General features: G+C 37.1%; 1 protein-coding gene across 2 annotated transcripts in view; it reads left to right on the forward strand.

The window, feature by feature from the left end:
• The window catches only part of LOC123709718 (formin-like protein), an 85,027-nt gene that overhangs the window by 50,529 nt on the left and 14,142 nt on the right, over nucleotides 1-20,356 (forward strand). For both annotated transcript variants that reach the window (XM_045661236.1, XM_045661237.1), the window contains exons 2-5: nucleotides 9,383-9,553; nucleotides 14,824-14,903; nucleotides 18,876-19,015; nucleotides 19,526-19,749. In XM_045661236.1, coding sequence (XP_045517192.1) covers nucleotides 9,383-9,553; nucleotides 14,824-14,903; nucleotides 18,876-19,015; nucleotides 19,526-19,749 — 615 coding nt within the window. The remainder of the gene's footprint in view (nucleotides 1-9,382; nucleotides 9,554-14,823; nucleotides 14,904-18,875; nucleotides 19,016-19,525; nucleotides 19,750-20,356) is intronic.

Consider the following 20,356-nt stretch of genomic DNA (forward strand, 5'->3'; position numbering starts at 1 on the left):
ATTATGCGGCTGAGTCATGAATGAGTGAATGAATTCTTATGTGAGCTAGGGATGAGTGGGTATCGATACTTTTTATCAGTTATAATAATAAAAACTTTTTATATCAGATACTTTACAATTATATTTTTATCGAAGCGAAGGTCACGAAATCCCGCCATTTCTGTCTGCATTGTACCACTCTCTGCCATATGGCCTGCTGCTATCCTAATCTGGTCTATCCTTCCTAAATTGTCTGTATTTTTTTCAGTTTTTGTAACTAGGGCATCAAGTAATACTTTCTTGCTCCACTTTTCTTTTCCTCTTGCCACGTGCCCCGCCCATTTCCACTTAAGTCTATTTATTGTGACATCTGCTACCTTAATTATTCAGCTCAATGATGTATTCTTTCTTTATTTTATCTATTTTTTTAATTCGATCTATGGAACGATGATAGCGTTCTATCTATCTTTGACACATAGGACAGATAGTATACAAGTATTGAAAAGCTCTCTTTATCTGCTCAAAGCGCCTCAAAGCTCTTTTCTTTATAAGTCATAGATATTGTCTGTTATAAATACAATACTATTGGAATACTTAATTATTTTTTAATTGTATTATTAATAATCCTATTCCTAACATAATTTTTCTATTGAACTACGAGAATAAACGTGAAGCAAATGAGTATTTGTAGGTCATTTGAAACACGATAAAAAATATTAAAGGGCAAGTAAATCACTGTCGTTTTAATAGCCGTCATTACCCCTTTTCTCAAGACGGGCCAAGGGTATCAAGTGATCGGCGATGAATCACAGAATAGCAAAGAAACACGCGATTCGAATAATGATTGCTCATTTCAATATTATTATGGTGTTTTGCGTAACATAGAACAATTAAATGAGATCATCGTGTATTGTTATGTATATTATTGTCATACAAATACTGTGAGTCGTTTTGACACCGGAAATATCTATCATTGAAGATATTGAATTGTATTTAAACAGAACAATTATACTGCAGCTGAGTTTTATTATCGGACGTTGAGGCAAAATACGAAATTCCACCCGTGTCGCCTCGACTTCCGTCGTTTCACAACTGCGCGTTTTTAAGGCAGTGCCGCGCATCACCACTATGTGGGACCAGCTGCTCATTGAAGTATTTCGAAACAATTCGACTTAGGGTCCTTCAGGAAAAGCGCCTGCCAACTCTTAAAAGGTCGGCAACGTGACCCCTCTTGCATTGAGTGTTTAAAGGCGGCGGTGTATCACTTAACATCAGGTGAGCCTCCTGTCAGTTTGCCGTTTGTCCTAAATAACATACTGTTAAGAAACAAAAGATTGTTATGAAGCTGTGACGTCAAAAATCAGTTACCAGCTGTTAGCTATCTGTTACAAGTATGAATGACCTCAAGTTAACTTCCAAGTGACAGTAACACTTATCGATAAGGACCATGGCGCCAGTCAACTGATTACACTTTCCTTTAATGGCGTTGTATAGAATAGAATCAATGGCCTTATTGGAATTCTGTATTAATTAAAATTCTTTTAATTTACTTTCGTACTTCGTAATATATAGCTGTCCATATAAGTGTCTGTGAAGTTAGCAGAGCACAAAAAATAGAGTTCTGGCAGCAAACACAATAGTTCTATAGTTCCTGATAGTTTTAGTTAGAAGAGTTTGGGACTTTTAGGTCCAGATTTTTTTTAAATCGTAAAATGCTCTGCCAGCTTCCCGATCATAGCAGAGAAGCTGTAGGGAATGTCAAAGAATGTCTAAGGTTTCGTTACGAGATTTGTATAATAAGTATGTTAGGAGAAGCCCAATTATACAAATTCAAAAATAAGTTTCATCTATGAAGTGCATTACCCGGAACCTATAGGGCCCCCTGTACCACTTCAACTATTGACAAATAATGTAAGTGCATCACAAGGTATAAACACAATAATAATTTAGTAATGCAAGGCACATTTAAGTTGTTAGATATTTTTGTTAGTAGTTTTGAGTACTTCTCTCGAAGTTCCCAGAGAAATTATGCAACTGGATTTCGAGCTTTCTCGCTGATTGGAGCATCAAGGTTCTCATCCTACAATACTGTGTCCTATCTCCGACCATGTTTCTTTTGCATATCAATGATATGTCGCAACATAACAACATTCATATGTGGCAGCACTGTGGATTGTCTTGCTGGCCGTGCAGGTATTCTTAATCCACTAAATCGATTAAATCTAGACCCAACCAAGAAGACACAAGTTTTCGCTAAAACACACAAAGAAAAGTAATCTTATTTCTCCCGGCTGTATGTAGGAACGACAAACGGCTTCTTTGATCATCAACAGAATGGTCATCAATATTTGCGAGTATATAAACATTATTTACATAAGCGGAAGACTTTATTTACTTTCACACGACGACTAATGGTAGGTGATTAGGAGTATTTAACATCCCCATCTATTATTCGTTTCAATGCGGCACATGTGAAAATCTTTTGTTCAGAAGATAAGCAAACGATGTTCGTTCTTTGTATAAAGGAATAGGATTGTGTGCGTGAAAACTTTCACTGTTTTTTTATTCATAATTGGTTGTGGTCTGTTGCTGGACAATCTTAGAACTTGATTGCTTTTTTAATTTATTGTTCAATATGTTAATTAATGAAGTGTGCATCGAATTAAATTCTTTGTTTTTTCTAGTCATATCTTTATGTAGTTATTATGATAGGAATTGTTTGAATAACAAAAGACTAACGCCCTCTCTGTTTAGTGAACGTTAAACTTATTTAAATAACTTACAATTAACAATAGATAGTCTTATTTAGTATAGGTGATTTTTTATATATATTTTTGCCGTCGGGTATATATTATATATATATATATAATATATACCCGACTACCTTATTACATATTTATATATATATATATATTGTTATTAATCAATATAAATTGTATTAATATATAGAAAAAAATTAATGACACTATCGATAATAGATATACCCTCACTAGTGATCGGTATTTTAATCGGACTTTAATCCCGTCGATATGGAGTGGCCTTCCACTGAGTCAACACGTTTTTGATGAGGGGTGAAAACTTTGTAAGAAATTATTACGAATCGATACAGCTGTCAGTTATATACATTTTGACAACTTATTATCTGCTACAACCATAGACCCATTTATATAAATAGACCTCATAATCTAAACGAGCAAAAGCTGATTATTTAGCTATACCTTTTTATGCTGTTATTTATCTGTTTCAAGACTTTATGAAAGAAAAGGGCAGGAAGCTCATCTGTAGTCGGCCAAGAATTGGTACACTCTTTACTTGAAGGACCCTAAGTCGAATTGGTTAGAAAATACTTCAGTGGGCAGCTGGACCACATAATAGTGGTGCACGGCAAAAACTACGTTAAAAACGCTCAGTTAATAATGCATATAAATTTCCGTGACTGCAAGTTTTTAATGAAGTGCGTAATATACACATGATGAACTACTTATAAACTTTTAACTACCCGTTATATGTTCGCAGAGTGAGTTCACGGTAGCGAATTAATTTATTTTTATTAGCTTTCTTACTAGCTATATGTCTTTTTACTTTTTATTTTTAATGTATCATCTTTTTAGTATAGTTTTGTTTTTTTTTTGTTTCCTGTTTAGTATGGCTTCAATAACTGTGTATAACATGTATTTTTGCACTTCTAGCCTATCTTATGTAATTTAATACTTTTTTTTTCTCTTTACTCACAGTGGTTGCCTGGAATAGGCAAAAAGGCCGCCAGTTGCCTCCTTTTGATTTAACTATGTTATTTTTATATATATATTGTAATGTAACGAAGTGTTAATAAATAAATAAATATTTTTTTTTTTCAACATTATCGTATTAGCTTAGTACTGTAAGGATAATGTATGTAAATAAATAAATAAATGTTAGAAAAAACCATAGTAACAGTTAAAAATTTACAGAAAACTGTATTCGTGTCATTAAGATAAACGCCGATATTTCATAATAAAGGCCGGCGTATTTATCTTTCAATAAATTTCACTTAATGAAGATACGTCTGGGTGGCAGTTAAAACTTTACAGTCCTGTTATCTATACAATGTAGCTTTACGATTCCATGCCGGCACTTACAGTAATTGAACGATTTTAACATACCAAATGTATTCGTGAAACATGAACACAACACAGTGGTATTTTTTTCATGTTAAGTGAGGCCGCCCGCCGCCCATATGCCTTTCACGCCTTGCTCTTGACCTTCTGTATATGTATCGTGATCTATTTTGCTAATAGGCAAGTATATGTCTAGCTACTTTATTATATATATTTAGGTCCAAGGCATGCTGGTTTCCTCGAGTGTAACGCTGAGCTGAAGTATAATTTAAACTACCTTATTACATATTTATATTGGGTAGTTCTACGATACGAGATCTCCATACAAAAACAGTATTGTACAGCTAACATAAATTTATATACAATAATAAACAATTATAGTAAAGGCATAGCCAAAGGTGGAATACATATTGTATATATTATATACAAATAGTTCGAACATTTACGAAACTTCGTAAGAAAATAAACAATAAAAAATATTAAATACATTTAACTGAGTAATACCTAATTCGGCTGTGTTGTGTGACTCATGATGCAGGTTATTTGGCGCTGTTGATATTCTTAATACTCCTTTTAAGCATTTTCCGCGATTAGATTAACAAGTCGTGGCTTAGAGGTTGTAAGACCAGGCTGTGTGATACAAAACTGAGTCTATTGCGTAGTTGGTGTTGATGTGAGGAACGTGAAACAAAGCAAAGCTGCTAACTAATTATGTTGAGTGCTATCTACGTATGAGTTTATCTTGTGTCAAAACAAATTATATAAATGAAAAAAACCATAAAAATAGCCATTTAAAGAAAATACTTTTATAACGGATTGAAGCTATATATTATTATAAACTTATAATTATTTACATAATTTTGATCTGTAAAGCACGCGAAACGTCGGCAATAATTCAAAATTATGTAAAATAATTATAAGTTTATAATAATACATAGCTTCAATCCGTTAAAAAAGTGTTATCTTTAAATGTGTAAAAGTTATGTTATTGAAAGACAATACTATAAAAAATAGCCTTTATTCCTGTACTACATTAGATTACATTAAGTCCATGTCATTATGTAAAGCATTAGACCTGCGACGAAGTGAGAGCCTCCTCCAAACTCTTCCACTTGTCTCTCGTCCACAATTTTCCAATCCTTCCGTTACAGATTATATATACCTAATAACAAAACCTATATTTTATTAAAATAATAATAATCTTGTATCCATATACTGGTTCTATTAGGTATCAATCCTAATGAGAATTTAATATTCTACATAATGATACCATCGCTTGAACTGTAGGAAGCGCCTCTATATAATTTCCTTAGTGAGTGAGTGAACATCCAGAAATAACACTCTAATATTATCCCTGACTTTGAAGAGGATCCCTGGCGTCTTTAATCTGACGCGACAGTTACGGATTTAGTATAATGTAATCTACTTTATATTTACATAATATAGGGCGAGTTTAGAATTGTTTTAAATGGCTTATTACTATTCTTGGGTACGATTTTACAGATCGTTTGGAGAGCCAATAAAATTGTCTATTCGGGTACTATAAAATTATATCCAAATCTTTGGCCTAGTGTCTGTTTTTGTGTGCAATAAATCTTTCATAATTTAGAAACTTAAATGATTTTTAAAGGATTGCAGATTGATTTTAGTAAATTTAGACTTTTATGATATTGACATTCGTATGTGTTACAATTGCATTGTTTTAATTATTAAATTTAAAATAAATTATTTCAAAAACATCGAGGATATGTTTTCTTCCCAATATAATGTGTACTAAATGTATTAAGAAAAACACTTTTTGAACGGATTAAAGCTATGTATTATTATTAATGTGTAAAAGCTATTTTAACAAAAGACAATACTACTAAATGTAGATATAACAATAGATTGATAGCAGTTTTCTTTCGAAATCAATTGAATATATTTTAACACAACTGTGTATAAAATTATACCTATACATAGCCGCTCGGATAATTAGTGACCGTCCAGATATTAAGAGCGATAATATAACCTTTGACATGGGTGGTCGTTTTAAGTGTCTCACGCCCACACGTGTCGTGCGTGGTGTCGGACTGGTAATGCTGCATACAGGTCATCATCATAAATATCATTTCTGCATATAAAATTGATATGTTTGCTCACTTTACCTCTAGGATAGTATGTTCATATTGCTCCCTATTAATAATGTTATTGAAACCATTTTACATTATACTACCCACTATAGGGCAGCATACAAAGCTACAGGTGTGTCAAAGATCAAGGGAACGATGGGGACGTAAACATAGACAAAATAAAGAATAAAGAATAAAAGGATAAAGAAACAAAAATGAAAGGGGCGACGCTGGAGGCAAAGAAAGTGGAGCAAAAAAGTGCTAAAATGGCGCCCAAAGCACATCAAACGAAAAAGAGAAAGACAACTTAGAAGGATAGGCAGAGAGTGGCATAGTGCAGAGAGGACTGGCGGGGTTTGGAAGCCTTTACCAAAGGGCACACAGATACCTAAAAGGCACTTATTATTAGTACATTATGAGCCGCTTTATTAGGATTGTCCTAAAATTCTCCATATGATTCTTTCTCGTAATATTTTAATAGCCGGTGTTTAAAGCATCAACATAAGTGGCAGGAACCAAAAGTTTGTTGTGTTCGAAAAAAAAGAGCATACCAATTCTTAAAAGATTTGGCAAGATCTGGCAGTGTGAGTTCTCACTTAACATCAGGTCAGACTCCTGCCAGTTTGCATTTTCTTTTGCATTTCACAAAGCATTTTCTTTTGCAAACAAGCGAACTGTGAAATCGACTCCCGGTAGGGGGTCTTCCCTGACAGGTACGACCTCCATCTTTTCAACTTAGTGTACTCCTCAAAGGGCGGCAAGGCACCCATTAAAAATGGGTGTCTATGGGCTGCAATGACTACTCTTTTTAGGCATCCCGTATGCTCGTTTGGGGGGCAATCATTATATAAAAAAAATGTTACATACGTCTAAAAACAATTGTTTCGTATTGAATTACGGAGACCGGTAGTTAACGTAATCGAAGGTCTATTCAAAAATCGAAACCAACAGACAACAATGGCCGTTTCACGTTCGCAGTGACGTTATTTGTTTTAATTTTTTGACAGCTACTGGCGTGTTGGTTATGCGATTTAATATAATTCTTATTAACCACGTAATTTTCTGTATGTAGTATGTCTTTTATTATAGATTACTGTCGAATTGTAATGGAAAAGTGTTGACAATATAACAAAAGTTAGCGATCTCACATACCACAAATTGCTTTTCGCACTTTCTGGAAATACATATTTTATTTAAACTACAACGATTTTTATCTGTATCTGTTACATGGTAATTTGTCAATCTAATAGGCAAGTAGGTGACCAGCCTCCTGTGCCTGACACACGCCGTCCACATTTTGGGTCTAAGGCAAGCCGGTTTCCACACGATGGTTTCTTTCACCGTTCGAGCGTATGTTAAATGCGCTCAAAGAAAGTCCATTGGTGCACAGCCGCGGCTCGAACGTACGACCTCAGGGATCGCTCGATACCACTAGGCCAACATTGCTCATTTTACACAGATTTTATATATATTGTTTTATTTTTCAATAGCGTGTGTTACATGTATCTTTTTACGCCGTACATATTAGTTTTTTTATTCCAAATATAGTACTATAATAAAATATATATATATAGTATCGTTTTTAAGTGTTAAGCACAACTGTTGTGTAACCTCTTGGCTTTTATCGGGTACTACAGGTACGACTAAGCAAAAAAATTATATGTTCAAGTTTAGCAAATATAAAATTTCCATTTCCCGAATCAATAAAAATATTATAAATATCCTATCCGGGTTGTTTATTCTGATTGTCTTGTATTAAATCTAAAGTCGTGCGTGACTGTTAAAAACGTATTTATCTGACAAACAGGACGGCTCGCGTTTGTTTGGTTTTCATAGCGGTTCTGAATCTTATCCTTAGGTATCTGTAAACCTAAACAGGAGCTTTCCAAAGCTCACATCATCTCTGATTACCAAAGACCACGGAGGTATTATTAGACACCACAAAATCTTATATGTAAAATACCGCATTTACTAATATTACAGTTTTATGTGAACCAGTGTCATGTTTGCAATTGATCCTATACAACTAATTTGTACGATTATAAACCTTAAACCAATGGGGTAGAGTCTTCTTTCCGTCGTTGAGGTATTATGCGATGTGAGGACGTGTGCACAGTTCAGCCTCACGCAACGATAAGCTGATTTTCTGCTTACAAGTTTCGTGATGAGCCATAATCTGTTAGTTACACATGTCTACAATAAAGAATATTAACTTTGTGTGATTTGAATGTATTATATGTATATAGTATATATAATAATTATATTCTTTAGATTATTAATTATCTATTATGTGTTAACTGAAGTTTCATTTAATTTGTTTGTTAGTTGTGGAAAAGACCTTAGTAGCTTGTCATGTAAACAACAATATATATATATATATATGATGACTGAAACTCAAACGTAATGACACACTGACATTATATATATATATATGTCAGCATGTCAAACAGGATGTCAATTCTTAGAAGTAACGTAAGTAAGTTAGTAAGTAAGTCATGGAATACTGTTCTCACCTCTGGGCGGGGGCTCCCCAGTACCAGCTCCTTCCACTTGACCGTATCCAACGAAGAGCGGTTCGAATCGTCGATGACCAATCCCTCTCCGAGCGGCTCGATCCTTTGGCGTTGCGTAGAGATGTGGGGTCACTCTGCATCTTCTACCGCATTTACCATGGAGAGTGTTCAGAGGAGTTGTTCGGATTAATACCTGCAGCTGAGTTTCAGCATCGGACGTCGAGGCAAAATACAAAATTCCACCCGTATCACCTCGACGTCCGACGTTCCACGACTGAGCGTTTCTCAAGGCAATTTTTGCCGCGCACCACCGCTATGTGGAACCAGCTGCCCACTGAAGTATTTCCGAACCAATTCGACTTAGGGTCCTTCAAGAAAAGAGCGTACAAATTCTTAAAAGGCCGGCAACGCACTCGCGAGCCCTCTGGCATTGAGAGTGTCCATGGGCGGCGGTATCACTTAACATCAGGTGAGCCTCCTGCCCGTTTGCCCCCTATTTTATAAAAAAAAAAGTTAATTTATAATGGTCTGATTCCTTGCTAGCTAAAATTTAATCTGTGAACAACCTCATATATTGTGAAAAAAAATTGAAAACTTTTATAATATGGAAACGCGTTGTGTACATTTATTAAGTAAATTATACTATTGAACATATATATTTATTGATTTATACTTGTTATAGGCATCTATGGACCTGCCACCGGACAAAGCAAAACTCCTGCGCAACTACGACCTGGAGAAGAAATGGGAGATCATTTGCGACCAGGATATGGTTCAAGCGAAAGATTCCCCGGCGCACTATTTGAACAAACTCCGGACCTACCTCGATCCTAAAGCCTCTAGGAGTCATAGGGTACGTACTTAAATAAATATATACAGAGACAGACGTTGGCCTGCATGATATAGCGCCATCTGCCGGGCTGACTTGTGAATCTAAACCATTCAGGGAGCCACTCAAATGCATACAAAAAAATCAAATAGGTCCAGTCTTTAAGAGGAGTTAATATATATATAGGTAAACACAGTAATCAGTCACCTTTGAGCACCATCATAGAGTAGCTAATTGGCATGAATGGGTGTTACAAATGTCAAACATAACTTTGAAAATGAAATTACAAAATACATTGCCTTACCATGGGAACATTATGTTATAAAATATTTTTTTAGTGCGATTTCCAAGTCAATTTATTTTCTTTGTATAATGACAATCTAGCCTATACAATAATTATGGCTAATAAGTAATATTATGTATTACTAGTGAAAAGCATAAACTAAGGTAATGTCTATTAACAGTTTTAGTGTTCTGTAATGTTTTGACACTATGACCGAGATACCTCACTTGCACTTATATTCGCTACACTAGGTTTAGTTCTCTTGAGGCATCTTGTTCCTAAAAACTAATCTAAATTAAAACACAAAGACAAGGACAGAACGTCCCTTATAGGAACTAAATAAATTAACCGACTTGATGTTACGTGGATCTACTAATTATTTACGGTAGAAGAACTACATTGCTAGACTTGTTTTTTTTACAAGTTATGTTTTTGATGGCATCTGTAATATAATCTGGCATACATCACGTCAGATATTGACAAATTCCCGCATAACCCTTTTGTTTAAGAGCCACAGATACCACAGATACTTGACACTTCTTATTTTGCATTGGGGGTTAAAAATTTATTTTCCTTCATCCTACGACACACTCTCGATAACTGATGATATAAGCTAGTAAAATTATTTACGTATAATTAATCCGAATTCACATTAAATCAAGGAATTAAATATTAATTAATCAGCTGAGTTTCATCATCGGATGTCGAGGCAGAATACGAAATTCCTTTCACCTCGACGTCCGTTGAGCGTTTTTAAAGCAGTTTTTGCTGTGCATCACCACTATCAGTAACCAGCTGCCCACTGAATTATTTCTGAACCAATCCGACTTAGGGTCCTTCAAGAAAAGATTGTTTTATTAAAAGGTCGGCAACGCTCTCACGAGCCCTCAGAAATTGACAGTGTCCTTGGGCACTTAACTACAGGTGAGCCTCCTGTCCGTTTGCCTTTAAAAAATATATATTTGAAATCTAAATCAGCAGGTGGAAGTTCTGGACTTCCACGATTATATAATTACATACATCATTTATCAATGATTCAAATGATTTCGGAGTCCAGCCCGCATGCAATTATCCCCTGACAATACTATTAGTTACTGTCTTCGCAAATTGCATGTCCACACCCGTCTGATGCATGGACTATTGTTAAGCCATGAAGAATTCCATTCTGATCTTAATATGACTGATGATAGCGAAAATTTAACCATGATGAACGGTCCTCGAATTAAAAAGTGATTGCACAGTTTAACCATAATTCTTGTATATCTCTTTTCATTACATTATAAACAGAATTTGACAATTTAAGACGAAATGACATAATAAAAGGAATATCATACATATAAAATATATTTAAACACTATAATCTGGTGCAATATGATCTAAAATTATCATTCATTATTAGTAACATATATATATATATAGCCATATATATATATATATATATATATATATATATGGCTTGTCTTATGTATTTTCCGACTTACTTATCTTATCTAATAAAAAAAATCTAGCAAAGCGGTACGGCCGCCAGTTCCCCTCCTTATCATTTAATTTATATAGATTTATATATATTAGACAGTGCGATTGCAGAAAATAAATTATTTCTATACTCTTTCAAATAGTACAATAGGGCTTTATAATTGTCGCTGGTTCGTATGTTTTAATTCAGTTTTTTCATCATAACTAACAAAATTGTAATATTCACGTAAACTACAACCTACTAGTAAGATTGCAGTTTGTGTGGGTTTTATAATTCATCTATTTCGATAGCGTAGAGAAAAATAAAACGAAAAGTGGACTTTGGGTGCGTGCTTGTGACGTAAAATTCTCGGACGGTAATTTTAAAAGATTGGAAGATTGGAACCTTGAAAAGGCTCTAATTTTAATGATAACTAAATATGCTTTAAAATATTCCTAAAAAAAACCATCTCATAGTGTCTCATACGAGGCTGTCCCGCATAGCGCCCGCATTACATTACGCTGATAGCTTCACATTCCTTTAAACATAAAAAGATACTATAACATATGCGGGGTATATAATGTATAAAATAAATCAAAGAGTGAGAGCCGGCCCAAGGACAAAAAAATATCGGTTGGAGTAATTTTTATAACTCATTCATCACAAACTCTTTGGTCTCTTGATTTCGAAGTCAACTTATGCTAATAAAAGTTGACACTTTATCAGGAGGTGGAAATGCAAGTCGATACTTAATCTACTGCTCTCTGCTACTCACTCACCTGGTTGGTAGTCCACCTCTGGTCTGCAGCAGCCTTCGATGTCACTTTCTACGGGGGAAACGTTATGAGGTTTTATTTAACGAAATAAAGATTACATTAACCAAACCTTATCAATCCTTTTAAAAAATAAGTAAATTAACTGTTAATGGTGGGATTGAACGGGCAACTCTCATCCCTGAAGTGAGTGGTTCGAGTGCACAGTGAAAAGTACATTGAACTTTTTATCTTCTCTTCTTCAAGTGCCACTTTATTAATAAAAGTTTGCTGTTAACAACTTCAATTGCCGGGTATCTTGCGCTAGCCTAAACAGTTCCTTGGCGTATGTGATGCCGGTCCGCTCCTGTACGTTCCGCAACTTCGACTTCTTCTTCTACCAGCCTGTCTCTTACCTTGAATTTTGCTATTAATTGCTTTATCAGCTGCAACAAGTTGTACCGATGATGACGTATATCGTGTCCGAGATGTGTGACTTTTGTATTTTAACAGACAACACTTTCGACTGGTCCCGATTCGTTGAAGGACTATTTACTTCGTATCGTTGGATCCAGCTGAGGAGAACCATGCGACGGTAACACCACATCTCAATAGCTTCAAGGCGCCTTCTTATGTCTTCCTCAAGTCCATGTCTCATAGCCTAACTAAAAAAAGTGCGTGCGTACAAAGTACACATGTCAGAAGTAAAACTTCTTTGTAAATTAATTATTACTAAGGTAAAAGCCCCAATAGATGATCATCTACCAGTATATGATCACTCCATGTATTTGTGTATCTATATTCACACTGTATACGCTGTGCTAATGATAATATAAATAATTAAAGAGTCTGTGTTTACTGCACTAGTCGCTATGCGACAGAATTGTCATCTAAAGTTGTGATATGTATTTACTAAACGAATACATCACACATAAAATTGGTCTCAATCGCTCTCTTCCTTGTCTTCGCCAAAAACGCTGCACACCTTCGTGTCGTTCCTGTACATGCGGTTCGTTATTTACAGACGATATATTGGAACCAAAGCGTAAATCCTAATATCTCACAATGGCCAATGAAAATAAAGGACGGTTGTGTGAGTCAGAGCAATCGGATTGATTGAAGGTGTTACGTCATGTATTGTGTGAACAACTATTATGGTATTTGTATAAAAACATCGATTTAATTTTCCTATAGTCTTTTGTCATCATATTAACCTTGAATGATTTTATGGCATTTGACGCGCATCTATCGGAACTTGCCTTATATTTGTAGTTTTAATTTCCGAAGTTTCTAAGTTCCCGATCTCTTTCTTGTGCATATATCATGTTGATTCAAAACCTTTTGAGGGAGTGTTTATCGTACCGACGGGATGAACGTTAAATCATAGACAGTTACGAAAGCCATGAACAAATTGTATTTTGTTTAAAAACAATGTTAATCTGTCAAGAGGTTATCGAGCTCGAACAAATACGACTTTGTTTTATATATTATATCTATCATCATCAAACTTATATAGTTTTATTATTTGAGAGAGTCAGACATAACCTCTAACAGCGATACCGATGCTTGTAGGTATCTACTAAAATCATAGTTAATTTTATTGACACGAGGATTTTAAATAATAGCCAACATTTCAGTTCCCACTTAAACCTAATTATGTATGAATTTTCTATAAAAATAAGGTCATATTAAATATAAATATTTTATAGTCTGTATTCGCAGCTGATCAATGGTTAGAAATCGATTATAGCCTTCTAAAAATGTCAAGCAATGTCGGCTTTTACCTAGAAATTACAAATTATTACCGCTATCCGCTCGAAGGAAAAGCTCATTCTTCTCCATTACTGGTTGAACATGCCTCGAGGCAACACAATAGTAATTCTCTTACTGATAGTAATCACAAAATCAATATCTGATAAACATGGCCTGAATAATGGGTTATTTGAAAATGATAGTGTTTTGTTTATGTGGGAACGTCTCCAATGGTAATTTGGTTCTGGATCATGTGACTGCGGTCTTTGTGGTTCATGATGGCCAGGGACCAAGCTAGATAGAAAAGTTTTTTTTTTTGTATTAGTATATTTAATTTATGTATGCGAGCAGTGTTGGGCTAGTGGCTTCAGCGTGCGAATCTCATCCCTGAGGTCGTAGGTTCGATCCCGGCTGTGCACCAATGGATTTTCTTTCTATGTGCGCATTTAACATTAGCTTCAACGGTGAAGGAAAACATCGTGAGGAAACCGGCTTGCCTTAGACCCAAAAAGTTGGCGCTGTGTGTCACGCACAGAAGGCTGATCACCTACTTGCCTATTCGATTAAAAAAGTGATCATAAAACAGATACAGAAATCTGAGGCCCAGACCTAAAAAGGTTGTATTGCCATTGATTTTTTTTTTACAATTTACAGAATTTATGTAAAACAATAATTATTATCTACTATCTTACATACTTCCTTACACTACTTAACAAATTTTCATTCTACTAAGTACCTATACAGTCTATCCAGACTGAGATTGTTTTCTATAGGAGTTTCATCATCCGTCGTCAAGGCAGAATGCGAAATTTCATCCATATCAGTTCGCCGTCCGTCGTTCCACAACTGAGCTTTTATGAAGGCAGTTTTTGCCGCTACTGTGTGGAATCAGCTTTCCGCTGACTATTTCCGAACCAATTCAACTTCGGGTTCGTCAAGAACGGAGCATACCAACAACCTGTGTGTACCTGTTCTATAAAAAAATATGATGAACCAATATTAAGTTCTCGATAGCGAATTTTTAAAATTAATTTTCCTCTATATTTTTCAGAAAAGAAAAATGGTCGGCGACTCGACCTCCACGCAAGTGTTACGGGATTTGGAAATATCGCTGCGAACCAATCATATTGAGTAAGTTTAATCGTTTGTCATTATGATTATGTAGCTACATACCGACATAACCTATTCTTATAGCCGCCTTCAGAAAACTTGAAGGTGTTACGTTTATTTTTGTTTCTACCAACTCCTCAATTATGTTCGCTCCCGAAGAAAAATTCGCCTCAGAATATTCGTACCCATTGTGTATAATATGAAGTAGTCCTCATTATCTATTAATACTAGACTAAGATAATGCATGCGATTCTAAACACCAAATTCAGTCCCGTCGAAAGAATCATAGTGTGGACACCTGCATGTCTTAGACGCAGAAATCGTTGACGTGTGACAGAGGAAAGATTCTGGACTTGAAATAATTAAAATTATATGTGTGGCTGACAATACCATTATTTTGTGGCTGACAATAATAATAATCCAGACAGATTTTAGTTATTAAGAAGGTAATAAACATAACGGTATAAAAGAAAACACTTTTTTACCGGACTGAAGCTATGTATGATTATAAAGTTATAAAAAATATCAATTTACACATACAGATCTTTAAAATGAAATTAAAAAGATGCATTTAATAATTTTTGTCCACCACCGAAATAATTCCAAATAAATGTATATAATCAAATTATATAAAGATAAAGAACTGTGTTCACTTGGCTTAGACCCATGTGCAAGTCTACCAGGATCATGAAACTGTACTGAGCTAAAGTAAACAGTTACCAAACATAATAATAATAAAGCCTTATTTTATTTTCATATACTTAATTATCATGTGTACTTAATATTCATCAAATGTTGTTGGAATTTGCTTATAACTAAAGTAAAGGGAGGACCCTTTCCAGATGACTACCTTTGCCAATACTCTGCCAGTATTTACCTGCTATTTCTATTAATCAGATACAGTGCAAGTACTGAGTTATAAATGTCCTATATAAAATAATGAGCAGCAACTCGTGAACATAATTTAGCAAATTAGGCCACATACGCATAATATGTTCAATGTAGTTAGAATTGTTTATCATTTCGCCCACTTCTAATGTTAAGGCATTCGTTTGAATTTGATATGCTGCATGGAAATCCTGTGATTAATGTACATCCTCTCGATTTTAGGCTATCATTTCTCGTGATTGTGAATTTGTTAATGAACTTTTATTATTATTAAAATCCGTGGCGTTACAGCCTCAGATCTCTGTATCTGTTATATTATCATTTGTCAATCTAATATGAAATAGGTGATCAGCCTTCTGTGCCTAACACAGGCCCTCGACTTTTCGGGCTAAGGCAAGCCGTGTTCACGATGTTTTCCTTCACCGTTCGAGCGCACATAGAAAGAAAAACCATTGGTGCACACCCGGGGATAGAACCTATGACGTCAGGGATGAGAATCGTACGCTGAAGACAAGCTCAAAATCCGCAAAAGAGTACTTTATTTTTTAAAAGTAATTATATAACAGGGGGGAAACGGGAAGGAGGGTCAGGCTCATCTGATGAACTCTTCTGAACACTCCCCATGGTAAATGCGGTAGAAGATGCAGAGGGACCCAACATCTCTACGCAACGCCAACGGAGCCGCACGGAAAGTGATTGGTCGTCGACGATTCGAACCGCTCTTCGTTGAATACGTTCAAGTGGAAGAAGCCGGTACTGGGGAGCTCCCGCCCAGAGGTGAGAGCAGTATTCCATGTGGGGCCGAATTTGCGCTTCATAGAGTTGCAAGCGGTGGCCCGGAGTGAAGTACCGTCTCGCCTTGCTGAGCACACCAATCTTTTTGGAGGCTAATTTAGCCTTCGCTTCCAAATGACCGCGAAACTGGCCGTTATTCGATATGTCAACGCCCAATATTCCTATGTTAGCTGAGGCTTTAAGGAGAGTGCCTTCAAAGAGGGGAGTAGCGACAAAGGGAGTTTTTTAGCGGAAAACGCGCTAAAAAACTTCTTCTTCTTGGGGTTAAATTGGACTAGATTTAGTTTACCCCAGCCCGAGACTCCACGTAAAAGAGTTTCGACTTCAGACACAAGTTTGTTCCGGCACTCATCAACAACAGCCCGAGAAATACCTGCCCGGCCTGTGTAAAAAGTATCCCCAGTGCTGTCGTCCACATAGCAATGAAGGTTGCTAAGTTGCAACATATTATTAATATGCAGAATAAACAGGGTCGGGGATAGGACACAGCCTTGTGGGACACCAGCATTGACGGGTTTAAGGTCGGAGCATGCTCCGTCGATGACGACCTTAATGCTCCGATCAGCGAGAAAGCTGGAAATCCAGTTGCATAATTTCTCGGGGAGCCCATAGGCTGGAAGCTTCGAGAGCAGTGCTCTGTGCCACACCCGATCGAAGGCTTTCGCTATGTCCAAACTTACCGCCAGCGCCTCCCCCTTGGACTCAATTACCTCTGCCCACCTATGTGTAAGGTATACAAGGAGGTCACCAGCTGAGCGACCACGACGAAAGCCGTACTGAGAATCGCTAATCAGCTGGCTGCCCTCTAGATGCCTCAAGAGCTGGCCGTTAATAATGGTTTCCATTATTTTGGATAACAAGGAGGTTATTGCGATTGGGCGATAGTTGGACGGATAAGAGCGATCGCCTTTTTTAGGGATCGGATGTATCAAAGCTGTCTTCCAGCACTTCGGAACAGTGTTGAGGGAGTACAGGTACCGGAAAAGGCGCGTTAGGACCGGAGCCAACTCAGGAGCACAAGTACGCAGCACAATTGGGGGGATGCCATCAGGCCCGCTCAACTTATGGATGTCCAGGGAAAATAAATGTTTACGGATAGCACGTTGCCGGAATATAACTTCAGGCATCGTAGTATCACACCGCAATAATGTCGGTGGTTCCTTCCACTGATCATCCAAAGTTGAGTTCGACGCAAAGAAACAGCCTAGAAGATCGGCCTTCTCTTTTGCAGTTTGGGCCAGTGAGTCATCCTCCCTTTACAGTGGTGGAATAGAGGGCTAACAGAAATTCCCTTGGACAGCTTTGGCAAGAGACCAGAAGGCTCGAGTTCCCGAAGGAAGGTGGGCCAATTTCTCACCAAACCTGGCAATATGCTCTGACTTTGCCTTAGCGATTTCCCGTTTGAAGGACCTAGAGGCTGAATTGTATGCTTTTTTATGTTCGCCGATAGCCGCATCACAGGATGTCGCCGCTTCTGCCCAGGCTTTAAAGCATTCACGCTTACGGCGCAAAGCCTCTTTGCACGAACGCCTAAACCAAGGCTGGGACTTGCCACCGACCGGCATATAAGTTTGGAATAAAAAGTTCCATGCCCTGCAGGACCACATCAGCGACAGAGTCAGCGACGGCATCCGGAGTACTCAACGAAAAGCAAATGGGCCCCCAAGGGTAGGACGCAAAAAAAGACCGCATCCCGTCCCAATCTGCTGACTTATAGTGCCACACACGGCGACAGCCCGCAAAGCTAGGCCGTAAAGGGCGCGTGAGCGGCACAATGCTCCGTACTACACAATGATCTGATAAACCCAATGGCGGGTCAACAGAGACTTGGTAGGTCTCCGGACGTGAGGTCAGCAGAAGGTCCAACAAAGAAGGTTTATGACCATCCACATCTGGTATTCGCGTAATCGCAGGGACCATTTGCGTCAAGTCGTAGGCTAAAGCAAAGTCGTGAAAGGATCTTCCCGCGTGATCGGTGGTTTCAGAGCCGAGCCAATCGGCATGGTGGGCGTTAAAATCGCCAAGTATCACGATTTCAGCGGTAGGAATCCTTTCGAGCAGGGAATCTGTAGCCTTGAAGGACCCTAAGTTGAATGGGTTTGGAAATACCTCAGTGGGCAGCTTCATTATAGTTGTGCGCTGCAAAAACTTCTCATTTATCTAACGTCATCGGTCGTCGTTTTATAATCGGAATCGAGGTGGAATTTTGTATTCTGCATTGACGTCCGATTATCAAACGTAGACATCGCAGCATAAACGATATTAATAAGCGTTAACATCCTCTAAATGCTAAATTACTCCTAATTTCAGATGGGTCCGCGAATTTCTGAACGAGCATAACCAAGGACTAGATGTGCTGATCGACTACCTGAGCTTTAGACTAAGTATGATGCGGCATGAGCAGAGGATAGCGCTTGCACGGAGTCAGTCCACCGATGGTATTAATCAAGGTAGGATTTAAGACTAAAGTGGTATATGCTTTCCAAAACATTGATCCAGAATCCAATCCAAGACCGGACATCGAGGATGTCACGTTTTTTCTTTTTGATACTATCTAATACATTTGTTTTCAGCATATATACGCTGTATTTTAATAAAATATTACAAAATTATTTATTATTTTAAAACCAATGGTGTTACAAACCTTTTTAGGTCTGAGCCTCAGATGTATGTGTTTTGTAATCATTAGTTTTTTCCAATAGGCAAAGAGGTGATCAGTCTTCTGTGCCTGTCACACGTCGTAGGCTGTTGCCAAAGTATGCCGGTTTTCTTTTGATATTTTCGTTCAACGTACGAGCGAGTGTTAAGTGTCAAGACACTTTCACGTCTAGACAGAAAGTCCATTAGTGCACAGTTGGGGTTTGAAACTACGACCTCAGGGATGCTAAAACCTAAAATCAAATAAGTAAATTATAAAAACACTACCTAGCAATCATCATACAAGTTCTTAATTATCACAGTCAACACTACAACATCGGACTGCAGTGGTCCAACAGAAGGTAGTGCCACCTTAAGCTCCACATGGAGAAGACGGGCCAGATCAGCTGATTCCGAAATCGAAGGCGCTGGCAGCCCAGCTGTGGCTCGTAGAAGAACGCGACACGCCGCGAGGCTTAACATGGGAGCATCCACTGACGATATACACGTTTGCATTATGTGCATGCGGGCTATTATGAACAATAAGGTAAAAAAGAAAAAAAAAGAAAAATATTGATTGTGTCTCAAATTTTATATAAAATACATGAATTGAGACAGCCCCCGTAAGAAGTCCCACCCACTTGTGTTGGGGTTGACTCGCTACTTCCCTTATTTATACAATATTGAGACGGTTGTTAGAAAAGAATACAAATAGTATTGTCTTTTGTTAACATAGCTTTTACACATTAAGAAAAACACTTTTTGAACGGATTGAAGCTATGTATTATTATTAAAAACTTACAATTATTTAGGTCACCGTGACCACGCACGCTGAAAAGCACGCGAAACGTCGGAAAAAATTTAAAGTTATGTAAATAATTGTAAGTTTTTAATCATAATATATAGCTTCTATAGCTATAGCTATAAAGAATACAAAACAAAACCCTGATAAAACGCAAAGCCGGTAAGACACGAGAAATGTTGGTTAAGATTCGAATCGTCGACGACCAGCCACTTTCCGAGCGGCTTGATCTTTTGGCGTTTATTGTGGGGTCTCTCTGCATCTTCTACCGCATTTACCATAGAAGTCTTCCGAGGTGTTGTTCGTATGAATAGCAAGTTGAGTTTCATAATCGGATATCAAGGCAGAATAC

Source organism: Pieris brassicae, chromosome 5, assembly GCF_905147105.1.
Source record: "Pieris brassicae chromosome 5, ilPieBrab1.1, whole genome shotgun sequence".
NCBI classification, from domain to species: domain Eukaryota; kingdom Metazoa; phylum Arthropoda; class Insecta; order Lepidoptera; family Pieridae; genus Pieris; species Pieris brassicae.